Genomic DNA, 22,098 nt, shown 5'->3' on the forward strand with positions numbered 1-22,098 from the left:
GTGTGTATATTTGATTGATAAAGACATACTGTTTTATATTTTCTTTTATGAGCTAAAGTTTCATTCATCCAAAAAAGCAGGAATCTTGCAATAAAGAGTAATTAAAATAAATCGAACCTAATTAGAAGTTGAATGTAACAAAACATAGTATTAAGGAATGAGCGAGTTGCGACAGAGGTCAACATTTATAAGCCCCAAGCTTGCAGAACTATTACAACATTTTTAAATATTTATAGTATTTCAATAATTATAAAGAAAAATTTTAATTAATTAAAAGTTACGTTTTTTTGTTGCTGATCAAGAGTTCATCATAATAAGTTAGATCTTTTAAGTACGAAGAGTTACAATACTTGATTTTTTGACAAAAAAATATAATTATTCAAGCAGTATTTTTTGAATAGTTATGATTATTTAAGAGATGTTTCTTGAATAATTATATCTTTTAGTAGTTATATATATTTAAGAGATAATAGTTGAATAATTATATCTCTTTTAAAGATGTGATTATTAAAAAAGATATCTATTGAAAGTTACGTCTCTATTAGAGGTGATCATGGGTTGGGCTACTTAGTCCGGCCCAACGGCCCGTCCAAAAAATAGGAGAGTTCAGGTAAAAATATAGGCCGAAATATGGGTTTGGGCAAAAAATGAGGCCCGTTTAGAAAACAGGCCGGGCCTCAGGTAAAACTTTTTTGGCCCGAGCCCAGCCCGGCCCAAATTATATATTAAATATATATTTTTTAGTTTTAATCAAACATATATTTTATATATATTTAATATGGGTTGGGCCGGGCTCGAGCTTAGCAATAGAGGTGATCATGAGCCGAGCCGGGCCGGGTTCAGGCTGGGCCCAAATAAAATATTAGGCCCGTTTTCTAGGCTCGGGCCTAGCTCGGCCCGTAATACGGGCCTAAAAATTTGTCCTAGCCCAGCCCAAAAGAAAATTGCTAAGCCCGAGCCTGGCCCGTTTTTCAAACGGGCCTCGTTTTTTTGCCCAAACCCATATTTCGGGCCTATATTTTTACCCAAACCCTCCTATTTTTCAGGCAGACCGTCGGGCCGGGCTGGGTAGCCCAACCCATGATCACCTCTACTTAGCAATTTTCTCTCGGGCCGGGCTTGGACAAATTTTTAGGCCCATATTTCGGGTTGGGCTGGGCCCGAGCCTAAAAAACAGGCCTAAAATTTTGTCTTGGCCCAGCCCGAACCCAGCCCGGCCCATGATCACCTCTAGTCTCTATGAAGAGACATGAAAATTCCTATAAATAGGAGCGGAATTTCATTTGAAAAATATACCAAAAGTTCTCAAAAGTTCTTTCTATTCTTCCTCAATCTTCTACTATTCTTAGATGTTTTATAAAAAGTTATTGCAGAAATTCTTTATAGAAATTAATTTTCTTGTTATACTCTGCTCAGTGCTTAGCAGACTATTTTTAATAATACAAAACGTAAATAGCCACCGAGCTTCATTGTATGCTCGAGTTTAATTTGCTTGAAATACATTTGCACATCGAGGATACATGGGGTGAATAAAACTTTAAAATTAATTTGGCACAAGATGATAATGCATGGTGGATAGATACTGGAGCAACCAAACATGTATACAAAGATAAAAACATGTTCACAATTTTCACAATAACAATGTGAATATGGCAATAACTTGTACATGGAAAGTTTTTTCGCCGCATCTATAACAGCCCGATTTTGATCCTAATCGGAACAGTAGTTTCAGTACCACGAATGTGAGTTAGAAAAATATTTTAAAATTATTTTCTATGTTTATTATGTGTGAATTTACTTGTGTCAAAATTTTGTGCTTTAATTTCATCGTTTGAGTGTCCGATTAAATAAAAGGATTAAATCGCGTAAAATGAAAATTTAGTAGTTATTTCTAAAAGGGCCGAATAGTGGTTGTTATTTTAATATGGAGGTTTTATGTTGCAATTTTACCATTGAAAAGATAGTGGACGGCATTATGTTTATAATATATAGTTTTTATATTATTTATAAATGTTATAATATATATTATATTATAATGTTATAATAAAACAAATAAAAGCCATTATCATATTTTATTTCTTTATCTACTAACCGAAACTAAAGAAAAGAAAAGAAGAAAAACCTAGCTATTCGGCCATCTTTGAAGCTTGATTCAAGATCAAGAACCAAAGAAAACGGAACTGGATCGGGGAAAACAAAAATAAACGAATAGTCAATTATTTCTTCCGTCGATATCCGAGGTAAGTCTATAAGCATATAAATGTTGTTAAATTTGTAAATGTATAAATGTTATTTGTTGAATTGATTTTTTTGGATATATATGTGTATTGGTTGAATGTGTAATAAGCCAGGAAGTTTTATTTCGTGTTTGATTCGATCGAGATACGTTGTCCGGAAGCCCCGTACGAACTCTAGGAATGGTTAGGATACATATGTCATGACATAGGATTTCGATATGTGTTTTCGTGTAAGACCTCGTCTGGGACGTTGGCATCGACTTGTGTTTACGTGTAAGACACTGTCTGGGACAGTGGCATCGATATGTGAGTACATCTAAGACCACGTCCGGGATGTTGGCATTGTACGAGCCTTCCGACTATCCGCGTATCCTTTTTAATTCCGAACGGTTCAACGGGCAATGTTAAGTGAAGATCGAATATGAAATCAAATAAAAAGGTTAGGTATGTACATATAATGATGTTAATATATGAGATTATGAAAGTAAGGTAAGTTGAATTATTGAATTATTGATATAATGATACATGTTAATGTGAATTATGTGCAAGTTTATGTGATTGTATACAAATTCGGCCTTGTGATGTTAATATATTGCATAAGGTGAAGACAAAATATGTTAATATACATAAATGAGTATTTGATCAAAAGAAAGTTGGTACAAGGTATACATGATTTGATATTGAAATTATAAAATATATATATGAGATTATGATAAGTTATCATTATTTACTATGAATAAATTGTGTATATGAATTCATGATTCTTTTGCTTATGACTTACTAAGCTTAAATAACTTACTGGGTGTGTTCTTATTTACCTCTGTTTTATAGATTTTGGAGTCAAGTTACGAGCTCGGGAATTGTTAGCAAAGTCTATCACTCTATCGACTAACCTCGGTATTTTATAAGTTGAAATTTTTCTTTTGAAACTATGGCATGTATAGGCTAGCTTTGGAGTTAGTTTAATTCGAAAGTGTTTGTATAAAAGCCATGCGAAAATGGCTTAATTTCCTTGCTTGTGTTCGGTTTTGGTTTAATTATGCCTTAAGTTTATTTTGGTCATGGTTTAATCTTATGTGGATAGTAATCACATGGTTTAATCTTTTGTTCATGTGTTTCGACAATAAGGTAGATGAGGTATGTTTGATGTATTTTAGTAAGATAAATAATCTTAAGTTTAAGTGATTTTGGTTATGTGTTATATATATATATGTATGATATGCTTAGTATGTTTTGTTATGGTGATTTGATATGATTTAACTTAAGTAAATTTGGTATGAGTAATGAATGTGTTAAGGTCATTCAGCTTTGTAATTAAATTATTTGAAAATGCGTTATATGGTATGGTTTGTGAGTGTGGATGAATAGGTGTTTCGGTTTGAATAATTTGATATTAGATGGACAAGTATTGGATTTATGTTACATGTACCTATAAGCTTATAATGTATCTGCATATATTGACTATAAAGGTTTGGCTGCTAAATGGTAAATAATGAATTATGTGTATGAACATATTTGGCTTGTTAAAATATGTGATATGTGTATGGTATGATTATATAAATATGAAGTAAATAAGGTTTCCTATATGACCGAATAGGTAGTTAATTTATTGGTTAAGTGCATATGTTCTAACTATGGTATTTGGGCATGTGAAATATGTGTAATATTGGTTGTTATTTGTGTTCAAGATACTTTAAATTATTATAGTTTATGCGCATAATCTTGTGATGAATTAAAATGGCTAAGTATATGATATGTTTGATAACTGTTAAATAAATGAAACTGAATTAAACATTGGTTATTTTGATTTAGTTGTAATGGCAAAGTATGCAACTTTATTATGCTTGAATGGTTAGGTATATGTACTTTGAATTGATTATAAAGCATGCGAATTTGGTATACAATTATTTGTTCTTTGTGTTCAACAATGTTTAATGTGACTATAGTGACATGAGTATGTTATAATAATATTAAAAGTTATGTTCAGCTATGATTGTAATGTGATATGATTGAAGTATGTTTGATAATGTTTTAGGCATTCGAAGGCCATGCATTTGAATTTCATACGATTCGAACTTTGTATTAATGAAGCATGATTTGTATATGTGAAATGATTTAAAAGTATATATACATATATATATATGAATTGATTTAGAAAACTTTTATAAAGAAGATTATATTGCCTAGTAGTTGAATTCAATTGAATGTCTATTTTGAGTTGTGTTTTGTTAGGTAATATCTCATAACCCTAATCTGGCAACGGATTCGGGTTAAAGGGTGTTACAGCATCAATCAAAGGCAAAGATTCTATTGAACTACAATTCACTTCTGGAAATGTTTTAACCTTGCATGATGTATATTATATACTAGAAGTTAGGAAGAATTTAGTATTTGGAAGTCTGTTGAATAAGTTAGAATAAGTTTATTTTGTCTAATGGAGGATTTTTGGTAGGGAAAGAGTATATGTATGAGGGTATGTTTAAACTCAATATTATTAATAAGAATAAAGATGTTGTTTCTGCTTATATAGTTGGATCTTCTTGTTTATGGCATTATAGATTAGATAATTTGAATTATAGAAAATTGAACGACATGCATAAATTAGATTTAATTCCTTTTTTAATAATAATATTGAAAAATGCAATACATGTATGTTGACTAAAATTACTAGAAACCCTTTCCCTAAGGTTAAAAGGAAAACAAAAATGTTTAATTTGATACATTATGATTTATAAATTATTTATTTATTTCATATAGCATATAGAAGGTGATATGTATAATTGTAACACCCCTAACCCGTATCCGTCACTGAATTAGGGTTAAGAGGCATTACTAATCAAAACACAACTTAGAACAAACATTCAGTATAATTCAATAATTTTAACTGTTACATATAAATAGCTAGGTCTAATATTAAACATGCAAAATTTTAAACTTCTCTTTTGACCATTTAAAACAAAAAAAATATTACAATCCAGCTAAAGCATAAGAATATAAGCCATTTTCGTATGGCTATTAATTTCATATACAATATATCAAAGTACGACTTTCCAAAACATTTATCTAGCATGTACATGCTATAGTTAAAATTTAAACAGTTTAATACCGAGACAGTAGATAGAGTGATGAACTTGCTGACGATCCCCGAGCTTGAAGCTTGATCTTTAAGTCTATAAAACAAAAAGACATAAACAAACAAAGTAAGTTTTTATAGCTTAGTGAGTCTATAGCATAACAGAAATTATATAAATAATTATGTAATTTCCTGGTACACTTAATGAGTTCGCAAATACTATATATGTTAACTATTACATATAGTCAAATGCATACTTAATTATCAACTCTTAAAACCGAATGTATATTCACTATAAACATGAATAGCCGAATGCTTATATACATATATGCTTAACAAATATTAGCCCCAAATGTATATACACTTTGAACATGAATAGCCGAATGCATATATATATACTTAACAAATATTATAACCAAATGTATATATGTATTTATCACCTGCATATATCCAAATGCATATATGTACTTAACATGTACATATAATCAAACCTATAGAAAAATACCAATCACATTTTGTCTCTGTGTATATATATATACCAATCATAAACTTTTAACCTAACTCATATATAATGCATATAACCGAATGCATTCTTATTTAACATTTACTTATAAACAAATGTTTATACACATATACATATATATCCCCAATTGTGTATATGGATACTCATCAATTTCATATGCCAAATGCATACATATATATATACCTTTCAACTACATATAACAGATGCATACATATATACATTTATCAACCACCTATGTCGAATATATGCACAACTTCTTCAAACACATGAATCTGAACATTCACATAATTTAAACAGATTCACCGGTGCTTAGCCTGCTAGGCTTAAAACCTGATTCAGTACACCGACAATTAGCCTGTTAGACGTAAAGCCCGAAATATTTCACCGGCATCAAGCCTGCTAGACATAAAGTCTGAAACATTTCACCGGCATCAAGCCTGCTAGACATAAAGTCCAAAATATTTCACTGGCATCAAGCCTGCTAGATGTAAAGTCTGAAACATTTCACCGGCATCAAGCCTGCTAGACATAAAGTCTAAAATATTTCACTGGCATCAAGCCTGCTAGATGTAAAGTCTGAAACATTTCACCAGCATTAAGCCTGCTAGACGTAAAGTCTGAATCATCTTACTTTCAAACTATATATGTATATAAAATCCTTGCATAGAGATTCAGCTCAAAATTCATAACTTATATCTTTAAAACACATGGATATATAAATCTTAATCACCAAATCTAACTTGATAATTAAATAATTCAACCAAAACATATTTATATATATAACCTCATACTTTAGATTCTACTACTAATATCATAAGATTTAACTTATAATATACTATGTACCTTTAACATTCAAATACCACATATACCTATATAAGTTCATATACCATTTCAATACAAGATCTTATACATGTACATATATACATATTCGAATCTAACAAATATATATACATATATATAATTCTATACTTATATTCGAAACAAGAACTTATACCTGTATACACATACATATTCGAATTTAACATATATATAAGTATAATTTCATACTTATAGTCAATATAAGTATTTATTCATAAGTATAAATGCTTATTCGATCCAAATTATACAAATATTTTATACACACATATATATATCTATTCGGACATCTTGTAAACATATATAACAAACAACATTAATTAAATTCAAATATTATTTACACATATACATACATATGTTCGAATATATCACATACCTATGTAATTCCATACCTAAATTCAATACAACAAAATTTACATGTATATACATGTTTATTCAAATATAATTTATACATATATATATTCATACCTAAATTTATTACAAGGACATTTATATGCATATTTGCATATTCATAGTTATTCGAACCTAACACATATATATGTACATAATTTCATACTTTCAATTCGATTTATATACTTTTAATTTTAACTCAATAAAAATACAATTCATATACATACATATATACTGATTTAAAAAAATTAAATAGCTAATAGACTTACCTCGGACAGTGTAAAATCGAAACCGGACGATTAGTCGACGACTTTAGCTTTTCCCCGATCTAGCTCCGATTTCTTTGATTCTTGATCTAAATATATTCAAAATGAGCTAGTTTAAATATTATCACATTCAATTTAGTCCAAAAACACATAAATGGGCAAATTACCATTTTGTCCCTAATATTTACACGTTTTGCAATTTAGTCCCTATTGTATAAAACACAAAATACACAAAATTTGTCTACACTATACAAGGGCCGAATATCCCTAGTTCTCATACAAGTCCACATATTTCATTTATGTCACATTTTAGTCCCTCAAAAATTTAATTTCACAATTTAGCCCTAATTACTCAATTTCACCAAAAATTCAAAGACAAAACATGTTAATCTTTCACATATCTTTCATATTTCATCATCAACTATCACAAAGCTCAAGAATTCATCAATAGAATATCACAAAATCAACACCAAATTCAAAAATTAAAGCATGGGTCTTGTAGTACACAAAACAACGATCTCAAAAACGTAAAAATTCTCAAAAACCGAACAAAGACTAACCTTAAATTAAGCTCAACAATGGCCAAATGTTTCAAGCTTCCAAACCTTGTTTTTATTTTCTAAATTCGGTGAAGAAGATGATAACTAGCCTAATTTTATGTATTTTTAATTAAAATATAATGTAATATAAGGTGATTTACTTAACTAACCTTATTTACTAAATATAATATATATAAACATTAAGGTTAGTCTTGCCCATAACCATCCATTATCCATATAGTGGTTTAATTGCACTTTTAAACCTCCTAATTAAAAAGACATCAACAAATAGATGCTTTTAAATTAAATCCCTAAGTTTTAATTTTACGCGATTAAGCCCTTTTTATCAAATTGAGCATTCAAACGATCAAATTTTTATACGAAATTTTCACACACTATAATTCACATACTAAAATACTGAATTTTAAAATATTTTTCTAACTCGGATTTGTGGTCTCAAAACCACTTTGTCTGATTAGGGTCAAAATCGAGCTCTTACAATAATACTCCTACATTAGGTTGAAAAAATATTTTATTACTTTTATTGATGATTGTTCTAGATATTGGTATGTATATTTATTGCTTTCAAAAACTGAAACACTAGATAAATTTAAAGTTTATAAATCTAAAGTTGAACTTCAGTGTGAATAATTTATCTAGTACTTAAGATCAAATAGAGGTCAAGAATACTATAACTCAAGTTATTTTGAATTCAATGGGATTATCCATCAGATTTCAACCTCTTACACTGCACAATAAAATGGAGCAGTTGAAAGAAAAAAAATAAAGCCTTAACTGAAATGGTAAATTCAATGTTACCGTTTTTAGGTCTTAGACAAGGATTTTAGGGGGAAGTTGTTCCAACGGCTTGTCACATATTGAATAGTGTTCTTAATAAGGAAACTAAAATAACCTCCTGTGACCAATGGAAGAAAAGGAAACCAAAGTTTAATTATTTGAAGGTTTGGGGTTGTAGAGCTATTGTCAAATTTTTAACACCTAAATGTAAAAAGTTGGGTAAAAAAGAAGTTGAATGCATATTTATAGGATATGCACATAATAGCAAGGCATATAAATTCATGGTAATTGAACCAAATGATTCAATTTTAGTTGATACTGTTATTGAATTAAAAGATGCTATTTTTGATGAAAATAGATTTAGTTCTATTTTAAGACAATTATAGTCACAACAATTGATTCATTCTTCAAATGAAAATAAGATTCCATTGGAACAAGTTGATAATAATAATCAATCTTTTCAAGAATTAAGAAGAAGTAAAAGATTAAAAAGACCAAAGATTTTAGGCCAAATTTTATTATGTTCATTGTAGAAGGTAAAGATAAAAGTTTAGGCAATAAGATGCCTTATTGTTATAATACAAAATTTGATCCTATTACGTTTGAAAAGGCAATGAAATCTTAAGACTCTGCTTTTTGGAAATAAACTATAAATAGTGAGATGGATTCAATAATGGAAAATCTTTATATGGGCTTAAACAAGCACCAAAGCAATGGCACCAAAAGTTTGATAAGGTTGTTCTAGCTAATGGCTATGACATAAATGAATTCAATAAGTGCATATATAGTAAATTTAAAAGGAAAATGTGTCATAATTTGCTTATATGTAGATGACATGTTCGTATTTGGCACTAATTTGAAATAAGTAGAAAACACAAAGAAATTCTTGTCAAGCAACTTAGCTATGAAGGATATCGGTGTAGTACATGCTATTCTTGAGATTAAAATAACCCGAGAGGAAAGCACTATAGCTTTATCACAATCAAATTACATTGAAAATGTGCTTAAAAAGTCTGATCATTTCAATTGTATACCAACATCTACACCCATGGATCCTCAAAAAAAAAGTATTTAATATTGGTAGGAAAATTAGTCAAATGAAATATGCAAGTCTAATTGGTTGTCTTATGTACATAATGACTTGTACAATACTAAATATTGTATATGATGTTGGGAAAAATGAATCGATACTCAAGTAACTCAAGTACTTTGCACTAGCAAGCTTTGAATAGAGTATTTAGGTACTTAAAGAAAACTATTAACTATGGGTTGTGCTATAGAGGATAGGGCTGTAAATGAACCGAGCTTGAATGAAAAAATCTTTGTTCATTTTTATTTGTTTATTTTTAAGCTTGTTCATGTTCAGCTTTTGTTCGTTAAGAATTTCAAATTTTTGTTCATGTTCGTTTATTTAAAATTATGCGTGTTCATGGTCGTTTTTTTAATGTTCACGAACATGTTCATTTAACTTAATCGAACATGTTCATGAACATTAAACAAACATGTTCATGAACATATAATTGAACATGTTCACGAATAATGTTAATAAATAATAAACAAACAAACAATAAATACATGCGTACACACTTATACACGAACATGTTCATTTAACTTAATCGAACATGTTCATGAACATTAAACAAACATGTTCATGAACATATAATTGAACATGTTCACGAATAATGTTAATAAATAATAAACAAACAAACAATAAATACATGCGTACACACTTATACACGAACATGTTCATCGAATGCTCTGTTTATAGCTCTATATTTTTATAAGAAAATATTGTCAATAAATAAACGAGTCATAAATAAGCTTATAAACGAGCTTGTTCGTGAACATAAACGAATTGAACACACCTATGTTCGTGTTCGTTCGTTTATTAAACAAAAATAAAAAAATTTGTTCATACTCATTGATTTAGCTTAATAAATGAACATTATACGAATAGTTCATGAACAGTTCATCAAACGTTCTGTTCATTTACACCCTTAATAGAGGACATCCTTTAATTTTAGAAGGATATTCGGATGCTAGCTGGATGACAAGTTTAAAAGATCATGCTTCTACTAGTGGATAGATATTCATTCTTGGTGGAGGTGTCATTTCTTGGGGTTCTAAGAAATAAACATGTATTAATAATTTCACTATGGCAGTTGAATTTATTGCATTAGTTGCTGCATCTAAATAAGCAAAATGGTTAATAAATTTGCTTTATGATGAACCTCTATAGCCTAAACCAATTTCACATATTTCTATCTGTTGTGATAGTGAGGATACTCTAGCATAGGCATGTAGCCAAGTATATAATGAAAAATGTAGACACATTGGATTAAGACATAGTTATGTCCAACAATTAGTCTCTGATAGAATGCTCATTATTAATTATGTGAGGTCAAGTAAAAATTTGGCGGATCTTTTGACAAAAATTCTTGCTCCACCAAAAAATTGATTTTTTTATCACGGTTGCTGACGTGGTATGTTGGTGGCGCCAAACTCTTTGGCTCCACCAATTTTCACTGTAAATTTTAAGTCATTTACGTATTTAATCAAAAAAATGAGTCATTTATATAATTAATTAAATTTTTTAAATTAATTTTATAAAAAAAAAAACCCCACAATCCACATTCTGTTGTATTGCGTAACACGCAAGTTCTACTTGTCACAGAAAAATCCCAACTTTCCAACCTTTTTGAGTGGTATAAAGCCTATGAAGAGACAAGGAATATCGAGGTATATATGTGATAAGTTGTGCCGATCAACTTTTGTCTGTTTTGTCCCTGTTTAGCCTGCCATTACCATATGCCTCCTGTACGGTATTTTCTAAGCCTAACGATGAAACTGTTAGTGACTTTAACGTGGCATCAATATTTTAAGTGTTGTCCTTGACAGCTACTCCCACCATGTTATGGTGAAATTCATGGACATACGGTAGACTTGTCAACTCCACATTTGAAGTCCATATCGCACCACCAAAAAGTCTATACTTAAACTTATCAGGTGTGAATAAAAAAAAACAAACTCACTCTTCAACTATTGCCACGTTAACAGGTTGAATCTCCATCTTAAATTCAACAATATCAAGGTTGATAAATTATTGTAATACGTATAAAATAACACGCGGTTGTATACTAAATTACTCAACGTTAAGTTTTGGTGTTTAAATCAAGATGGCAGAAGATGAACGTACAGATTGAACCCATTTATGATCTTCGTGGTGGCCAGCAACCTAATTCTGGGCCTAAGGTGTTGTAATTTGGCCAGTATGAAGTTGGGCCTGAATGTCGATCTATGTTAGAAATTAAAATGGCTAGCTAAAAATTTTAAAGGGTTGGCTTCGATCCATCCAAATGCAGGGAATCTTAGCTTATGATCTTAATTATTATTATAATAATAATTAAAACGAATCAAATCCTGAGCATCATTGTTCTCCACCACATTATCCACAGTATTTTAAATTTAGAGTTAAAATTAGATCAAATCCTTAAATTAGAAAAGAAAATTCTAAGCCCACAAGAAGAAAAGCTGACTTGTCTATCACTAACCCAATGAATATTGATATGGAGACTTGCTTTTTTACATATGTATTTCCTCTCTTTTTTTAACATCCTTTTCTTTTTATTATTACCATTTAAAACATGACAGGGAGTTAAAAGCAGGTGAATGTGTTTGGTCCTTTGCTATCTAAAAAGCAAAAAAAAGAGATATTCACAGATCCAATGGCAGGAAAAAAAGCATCTACTGGGTGATGCTTTTCTCTTTCCTCCTTTAAAGAGAGAAAGTAGAAGTACAAAGTGTTTGCATTGCATGATTATTAAATGAAGCTTCCACGTGATTTCTTGACACGGCCAGCCTACATTTATTTCCCTGATCTATAACTACAACAACACCACACATCTTACCCTCTAGCTTTAGGTAGGGTTCCATCCTGCAGTGCTGCCATTTTGTATTTTGTGTTCTCCACCTAAAATCCGCTTTTGTCCCTTTTCTCTTTCTTTTTTTTACCTAAATGACACAATTCTCCCCACAACTTTTTTTCTTATTTGCAATTAAATATATACTTAATTTGTTATTCTGGCCACTCACCCTATATATATTTGTCTTTTCTTGTGATTACAAATTAATTTAATTTCAGGAATGTCACTTAACAATATTGAAAAAAATGGTGACTTTTCGTTTCAAAACAGCCGAATGACATACTTGTTCAGGTGTGGCCGTCTGCCGGCCGCTCTTTTTATGACCAATTAAAAAATATGGGACGCGTGCTGGAAGAGCGAGAGCGCGTGACAGACATCAAAATTTTTTAAATTTATTTTAACGCATTTAGTCAAAGTTAAATAATTATTTAGTAAATATTCATCACACTATGTAAAATAAAATATAACTTACTTTATAATTTTAAAAAATTTTAATTTATTGCTTCATTTTTAATTTAGTTGGTATTAATAGGAAGATAAAATAGATTCATGTTTTAACATCTTATTTAAGAGTTAGGAAAGAGTTAATTAATAATTTAATAATTAGTTATTTATTTAGATTTTAAAATTAAGTTTACATATTCACTAACTTACATTATCCCTTGGCAAGGCGAAACATGATACATTAACTCCATGAGTTAATAATTAATTTGTTCCTAAAATTATAGCTAAAATATTATTTTGATAATAATTTAAGAATAAAATAAAAAACATAATCTTACTATATTATTAAGTAAAATTAAGAGAAATCCGACTGAAGTTGATAGGTTTCATGCAAGTTTCTCACAACTGCATTTACTTCAATTACCCATCTTTAAAACAAAAACAAATTAAATAAGAATAAGAATTGCAAAGAAAAAAAAAGAGTCGATCTAAAATCTTGAAAGTGTTTGGAAGGGGAAAGTGGGATTGTGTACAATCTTACTCAATGCCTAAACAAACAAACCAACTCAAATTTCCATCTAAACAAATTTGACAAAAAAGGGAAAGGGAGTGAAACAATAAACAGAACATTAATTACGAGACGAGGCGAAGGAGCTGCCCGTTTCACAAAACATTTCAGACGAAATTAAAAATCATGGTGAGAATCTATGTACTATTTTTGGGGTATTTGGTGAACAAGAAAACTTTGTACATAAAAAGGGATGATTAACGTCGGAGGAGAAATAATTAACTGTCTAGTAGAAAGACAATCAAACGACTGAAATTTAATAAAATTATATATATATACATACATACACATTTAAACAATCTCGTTCTGATCATATTTGCTCTTTTGATACAATGCCTAAAACTAGACACGAGCCCTCCTTGACTTTTAAATAGGAGGACAATATGATTCAGTGTGCTTGAACTCACGTCTTACTGCACTGGCAACAAGACCCATGCCAATCAAGCTAAGACTCGATCGGCACACATGAATATATTTAACCACATTTAGGGAGTTGTAGGTTTTTTAATGGAATAATATTTGATGCATTGTTAGTATATAAATCTCTTGCACGTCAATGGAAAATTATATACACCTCACCATTAAATAAAAAAAATGTTGTAGGCTTACAAATAAATACTAATAATTTTTTTAAACACAATCCAATATTAATTATAACTATTATAAATATTAACAACTCTCACATATACAGAGAGAGAGAGAGTCTTAGAAAATAAAAATCATATTTCTCGTTTTATTAGAAAATGGAAAACATTCAATAAAACGTGTTTGGTTGAAAATTTTAAAATTAGGATTAAATTTAGAATATTTGTAAATTTTGAGGGTTAATTTTTTAAAATTATAACTAAATCAATATAATATATAAATGTGTAATTATATCAAATTTTTAACTGTTACGTCAGCTTGCCGTTTATGATTTTAACAAGAGTGACCAAAATGACTGAACTACGTAATGTGAGTGCTTCAATTATAAGCTTTTATTTTGAGTGCCTATCTTTTATAGTTGGATAAGTATTTATGTAGTTTACCCTTTAACAATTGAATCTTATTCTATCCCATCTAAACAGAATAATATTACTGTTAATAGGTTTTCAAATGTTAAATGTTAGTTTGAATACAAATAAATATAATTTTTCTTTAAAAAATAAATATTTGAATACAAATAAATATCATTATTGAAAAAATATTATTATTTACCGCTTTTAATTTTTTTAAAATAAAGAATAACAATATAAAATCCAAATAATATTTTCCGAATTTTGATCCGGATATATAGGCTGTTATTGGATGGAAAGTGAGAGATTGACCACGTCAAATTTAAACACCAAGGAGGACTAGATCAAATTTGTATACAAGTACTAGAATATGGAATGCAATATTAATAGTAAACCTGTGTATTGAGGAAGAAGCTCGATGTTCTTGTTTGTAGTACATAAAATTTTAGTGATTACAGCATGTTTTCAGGTTTACAATACTCTAATGTCCCTAAATACAGTAACCTACCTCATCTGGCCAGTAACATTATAGAGGGTGTTCCATAATTACATTTCAAACTTACACATTAAAAGGTTCACTACTAATTTAATCCTTACCTATTCTTTTAAAAAATATTGAGCTAAAAAGGAAAAAAAATGCTAAATTTAAATCACCAATATAAAATAAAACAATTTATAAAGATACTATGAAATATAATTAGCTGGTGCGATAATAATAAATTTTAAATTATGAAAATTTTCTTTTATAGGTTTATCCTTTTTTTTTTTTCAAAAATATTCCACGTTATTTAAAATATTATCCTTTTTAAAAAACACACACATTATTTTAAATAAAGTAAAAAATCATATTAAATTATTCTGACTTATTTTTAAAGGAAAATAAAAATCTTAAATATATCTTTATATTTTCTTTTATCTGAAATTCTTTGAGAAAAATGTAAAATATTTAAAATTAAAGTTTTCGATAAACTTTCTGCTTAAGAAAATTAACACAACATTGTTTTGGATTGAATCTTTAAGATTTATTTCTGAAATATTATAATTTCAGTGAGATTACAGTTTGAGACGTTATGATTTCGATGGGCCGCCTAAAACTAAAACGGATTAACAGAAATATTCAACCCCTTGGAGAATCCCTAAGATTTCTTATTTCAAATATTATGGTTTGAAATATTATTATTTCAGTTCCAACGAGAGATACTAGGAAAATAGTTATCCATTAATTATTTAATATGCTAATATTTATTCATATTGTAATTTCGTAATCCTCACTCTTTTAACTTTACAATAAAAATTATTTTAACTCTTTACTTAATTTTTCGTTCTTTATTTTTGTCAAATCACTCAAAATAGATAAAATAATAATATTTTTTAATTTTATTGATGTAATATATATGTGAATAAAATGTTAATATTTAATTGATTCTTTAAAATTAAAAAAAATTAATTGTTTTAAAATTTAAAAAATTAAATAACTGTTGATATAATAAAAAATTAAATGAAGAGTTAAACTAATTTTTTTTTAATTGAGGATGCAAAAAGGTGGTTATGCCTAAAGGGGAAAAAAACGCTTATTATAATAAAGAAGGGCAGAACAGTAAATCTAGGCGTACATAGGGTAAAACAGTAAATCTAGACGTATCATGTTTGTTTTGATAAAAACCTGTTCAACAATTTATCAACACGCGCAACGCGCGTCAACGGTAGCTGTAAGTAGATTCTGTTTTTGATTTTTAGGGGACTCTTGAGAGCTGTAATTTATTAGTAGTTTACCCCCGCTTTTTCTCACCGTCACTCACTTGCTCTCTCTCTCTTTCTCTCTTTGTCCTCTCCCTTTCTCATGGATCCTTTTGGTCTCTTCTGTACTGGGGCTCTTCTTGCCTGCGGTCTTTACTGGTTCGTCTGCCTTTTAGGGCCGGCCGAGCAAAAGGGCAAGCGAGCCGTCGATCTCTCCGGCGGCTCCATCTCTGCCGAGAAAGTTCAGGACAACTACAAACAGTATTGGTCTTTCTTCCGCCAACCAAAGGAGATCGAAACCGCCGAAAAGGTTCCAGATTTCGTCGATACTTTTTACAACTTAGTCACCGATATTTACGAATGGGGTTGGGGTCAGTCCTTCCACTTTTCTCCTTCCATTCGAGGGAAATCTCACCGGGACGCTACGCGCCTCCACGAAGAGATGGCCGTTGATCTGATCGAAGTCAAGCCCGGAGATCGAGTCCTGGACGTCGGGTGCGGCGTCGGGGGGCCCATGCGTGCTATCGCGGCTCATTCGCGAGCCAATGTCGTGGGCATCACCATCAACGAGTACCAAGTGAACCGAGCCAGGCTTCACAACAAGAAAGCTGGGCTAGATTCGCTTTGTGAAGTGGTTTGCGGGAACTTTTTGGAGATGCCATTCAAAGACAACACGTTCGATGGTGCGTACTCGATAGAGGCGACGTGCCACGCGCCGAAACTGGAAGAAGTGTACGCGGAGGTGTTCCGGGTGCTGAAACCGGGATCTCTATACGTGTCTTACGAGTGGGTGACGACTGACAGGTACAGAGGTGATAACCCTGAACACGTGGAGGTTATTCAAGGTATCGAAAGAGGCGATGCTTTGCCCGGTCTCAGGAACTACAAGGACATAGCGGAGGTTGCAAAAAAGGTAGGCTTCGAGGTTGTTAAAGAGAAGGATCTAGCCAAGCCACCGGCCTTACCCTGGTGGACCAGGCTTAAGATGGGGAGAATCGCCTACTGGAGGAACCACATTCTCGTCACTGTTCTAGCTTCCATAGGGATAGCTCCTAAAGGAACCGTTGATGTTCACGAGATGCTGTTTAAGACCGCCGATTATTTGACCAGAGGTGGGGATTCTGGGATTTTTTCCCCCATGCACATGATTCTCCTCAGAAAACCCCAAGTCCCACCTACCCAATCTTAGTTATTTCTCTTTAAAAAAAAATCTTAGGCCTTGAGGTAATTTATTTGCTGCATTGTCTTCCAGTTCCATCTCTTTTTCTTTTTCTTTTTTTCACTACAGCCTTCCTAAAAAACATTAATTTCCTAGGTTTCTCTTTTATTTATTTTTCTACTTTTCTTAGTCGAAATCATGTACTTTCCCCTTTTTTTAATTCAAATTCCAGTTTGATCGTCGGCGATAAAGGAAAAGGAAGGAAATTTTTGTTCTTTTTTTTGAATGGATGGAATTTTTTTGTCGATTTCGAGTGGTTGTTTGTAACTTGGTTGAAACACAAGATCAACTTATCTAAGCTAAGCTCTCAAACAATGGATCCAAACCAAACACTTCCCTCCCTTAAAATCTCCTCGGAGTTTTCGCCTTACTCGTCTCAAATTATTCAACCCCAATTTTGTATAGATTCGTTTGTAGGATAAAAAAAATAGTAAGGTTGTAGATCTAAGGTCCCGTTTTTTTTAAACTGAAAAAGAATGAACTACAATTGTGATTCGTTATATATAGTGAAAAGGACATATAATAAGAAAAGACTCTGGGCAGGCACATGTAAGGTTAGGAAGTTTTGCAAAGGCGCTTAGGCTTTAGATGGCGAGCGCTGGCAGGCAAGGCAAACGCCAAAGACCGAAAGGCTGTTCGGATCTCTGCACATCTGTTCGGTTTTCTGTCACATTTTATATAGGGGGCCACAATCATGTTGGATCTGTCAACATTTCCTCTCCTAATGCACTGATAATGATTATTATATTAGTAGCTCTCTACCTAGGCCTGTTTGAAAGGGTTAAATCAAGTTTGATAAAGAAGTCCCAAGTGTTGGAGTTCGTAATCAAGTCTTATATTCGATAATGACGGTTGACAAATGGGAGCTCACGGATTTGGCAAATGGAAAGGAAGAACCTATACAGTTTACTTTTCACATTGAGGATAATTAAATTGCTGTGAAATCAGCCATTAAGTGACGCAAATGCTTTCTACATGTGGAAAGTGAAATCTGCTATTCAAATGCCTACGTCTACCTTTGTCTCCGAAGGCCCGGTCCAATGTGATACAGATATTGCTCTTTCTCATATCACTTAACTTCTATGCCCGATGTTATATCATTTTAATTTTCCTTTTATGAAAAATAAAATCTATTGCCATCGGCCTTAATTGTAAAACCCAATGATGCCAACAATTTCATGCCATGAGTTTGGGTTGTCTTCACCCACTTTATAAGAAAAAACTAATTTCTATTATTAGTAAATGGTTAAATTTTGCTATCTTTACTAAAGTTGTGAATTTAATTTTTTTTATTTAAATTTAATTATTTCTAGATACTATATTTTTCAGCTTTTAAAATTTCAGTTCTCACTAAATAATAATTGTTAAATTATATTATTTTTAAAATATGACGCGACAAATATATCATCATATGTGTAATAATATGTTAACTTATTTTTTTCACATATTACTACTAAAAACCCAGTTAATGGATAATGTCTATTATTTGCATAAATGCTAAAATTTCAAAATTAAAAAAAAGTATAAAAACTTAAAATGATCAACCATATATATGCATAATGCAATACTAGTAATTGAATTTAACCAAACGAATTTAATTACTATTGTTTGGGTTAGGAATAAAATTTCAAAATTTGAAAAGTACAAAAATTAAAACTAACTAATTTAAAAATACATAAGCTTAAATTAATCAAATTAAATCCATAACTTTATAAAAATATAATAAAAATAGTATTTAACTTTAATAAATTAACTAAAAAAGGTGTCATGAAACTTGGTTGTTTTCTTTGAAAGGCATAAAACTTTTGTTATAATGACAAAGTTTCATCTCTGCTTTTTTTCATACTCTATACCAACCAACCATGTCTAGCTCAACACAAGCGCTTGCATTTATATCTGTACTTGTAGGGTTAATTTATCACTCAACCATTAATCTATAACCATATTTCAACTTCTTCTGATATAATAAGTTAAATGTTGATTAATTCGATTAAAGAAATTATGAAAATATTTCTTCATGTATGAATAAATTATATCATTAGAATGATATTTCTGTTTTTTTTATAATTTAATAAATCCAGTAGAATTTTGACATAAAAGATAAAATTTGAATCCATTCTTTACTACTTCAACTAAAGCTTTGTTTTTATTTTTTATACATCTTAAAACTATTACATGGACTGATTGATTCACATTCTTCGTATATAATTAATAATGTTACTGATTGAGTTGGTGTCGCAAGTTAACTCGAATCAACTCAAGAAAAATGACAATACCATGACAAATCATTAGAAAGCTTTTAATATTCTTAATATGATGTATTTATCCATTTAAACTTGGTTATACCCATAAAAAAGCTAAAATTTTGTTTTAATTTCGTACATATTACATATGTGTTATTATTATTAGTTTCAAATCTTCTGTTTCATTATTTATTGTATATTTTTTAAACGGACACTTATACTCTAAAAACATTGTTTCCACACTCATATGCTTGTGATATAAGTTGTAGTTTATTTTAAGTGTTTTACTGAGTTAGTGTTATGGATCAACTGGCCACCTACTCAGTTACAAAATCATTAAAATGCCTTATCATGTACCAAGTAAATTATATTTTTATCGTTTTATATAACAAATTAATAAAAAAATAAACATAATAAAATTTGGATTGGAAACACCAGACAAGATAAATAATTAAATTTATCATAATGAATGGTTTTTATGTGAATTTTTAATAAATATAAATTTTTTGGGTAAGTTTGGTATAAATCTAATTAATTCTCTTTGAAACTGAACCTGACCATACTCCATTTGCCATCAAAATGCGGAAATCAAGCCCAAGTGTTCAGTTATTGAAGCCCAATTGATTTCAGTGAAGAAGACCTTTTAGATATCTCAAGGGGTTTGGTTAATAGTATCCTCAAAATGGTACTACAATATCTATATTTCTTTTTCACCAGCGAAAAGGACTATGAAAAATCCAGCCCAGTCAGTGGTCGTACAAAAATCTACCATCCCGAGTGCTGAATAACAATGCAGAAAGCAATGCCAGCAACATATGTGGATAATATCAATGGAACGAGCCGAAACGAGTGGTTACCATTTTTGAACGATTAGATTTTTAGATTTCATCTTTTTTCCATGGTTGTTTTTTGTTCCCGAGGGAGCAGTCCCCTGTACCAACTCCAGAAACACAGTTTCTTTCTCACTTGTCTTCCTCCCCTCACCCCTTAATGGCTGCAATCACTAATTTCTTAACTAAACCACCTCCTTCCGATCTTCTTCACTTCACCCCAAAACTCACTTCTCTTGGCTCTCATGCTTCTTTTCTACCATCCCTTGCGACTAGGCCCAGATCTTTTTCAACAAAGCTAGGAACAAGCACCAGCTCTCGCTTCATTACCAAGGCTACAGCCGCTCCTGGGACCAAGGATGCTCCGAGTGATGAGCGAGTTCAGAAGGTTCACAGCATTGAGGAATTCGACGAAGCTCTCAGGAAGGCTAAAAACAGGCTTGTTGTGGTGGAATACGCCACTAGCTTCAGCTATCATAGCAGTAAAATTTACCCGTTTATGGTAGACCTTAGCAGGACATGCAACGATGTCGAATTCATCCTCGTGATGGGTGATGAATCGGACGAGACTAGGGAGCTTTGCAAAAGAGAGAAAATTACGAAAGTCCCGCACTTTAGCTTCTACAAGAGCATGGAGAAAATCCATGAAGAAGAAGGGATCGGACCGGACCAGCTGATGGGTGATGTGTTGTACTACGGTGACAGCCATTCGGGTGTGGTTCAGCTTCACAGCAGAGAGGACGTTGAGAAGCTCATCGAAGACCACAAGCTTGACCATAAGCTGGTTGTTCTGGACGTGGGGCTCAAACATTGTGGGCCATGTGTCAAGGTGTACCCGACGGTGATTAAGCTGTCAAGGCAAATGGATTCGGTGGTTTTCGCGAGGATGAACGGTGATGAGAACGACAGCTGCATGCAGTTCCTCAAGGACATGGACGTGGTGGAGGTGCCGACGTTTTTGTTCATCAGAGACGGAGAGATATGTGGAAGGTACGTAGGATCTGGGAAAGGAGAGCTTATTGGGGAGATTCTAAGATACCAAGGAGTTCGAGTTACTTATTAATGGGAAGCTCCAAAGCAACTCATACAAATCATCAATTATGAAAATGTAATATGTGTTGGACTGAGTTTACTATAGTGAAATGAATTGTACTCCACATTTATCTATATCTAAAGGACCAAAATTTACTTTGCTTTAATCTTAATTAATAATGATAAATATGCTTCTCTTATTTGTCACTTGTATAGGTACTTTAATTTGTTGGTTAACTAACTCGTAATGGTGCAAAGTGTATATGCAAGAATAATGCAATATTTATCATGATTCATATGGAATTAGGATATAATATAGCCTTATTTTTGTAATTTAACTGCCTCAATTTAGCTTTAAGTTTTAAGATTAAATCAGACAACTGTCTACCACATAGACAAGACGAACAGAGTGTCATACATTTTATA

General features: G+C 31.2%; 2 protein-coding genes across 2 annotated transcripts; both read left to right on the top strand.

Moving 5' to 3' along the window:
• Positions 1 to 16,399: 16,399 nt before the first annotated feature.
• On the top strand, positions 16,400 to 17,792 carry LOC107905551 (24-methylenesterol C-methyltransferase 2-like). Its single transcript, NM_001326956.2, has one exon. It carries the CDS (start codon positions 16,452 to 16,454, stop codon positions 17,535 to 17,537), a length of 1,086 nt encoding a protein of 361 aa, NP_001313885.2. The 5' UTR covers positions 16,400 to 16,451; the 3' UTR covers positions 17,538 to 17,792.
• Positions 17,793 to 20,477: 2,685 nt separating this feature from the next.
• On the top strand, positions 20,478 to 21,839 carry LOC107905550 (thioredoxin-like protein CDSP32, chloroplastic). The gene has a single exon (XM_016832221.2). The coding sequence runs from the start codon at positions 20,801 to 20,803 to the stop codon at positions 21,701 to 21,703; it is 903 nt and encodes a 300-aa protein (XP_016687710.1). The 5' UTR covers positions 20,478 to 20,800; the 3' UTR covers positions 21,704 to 21,839.
• Positions 21,840 to 22,098: the final 259 nt, after the last annotated feature.

This window comes from Gossypium hirsutum, chromosome D05 (assembly GCF_007990345.1).
Source record: "Gossypium hirsutum isolate 1008001.06 chromosome D05, Gossypium_hirsutum_v2.1, whole genome shotgun sequence".
Taxonomy (NCBI): domain Eukaryota; kingdom Viridiplantae; phylum Streptophyta; class Magnoliopsida; order Malvales; family Malvaceae; genus Gossypium; species Gossypium hirsutum.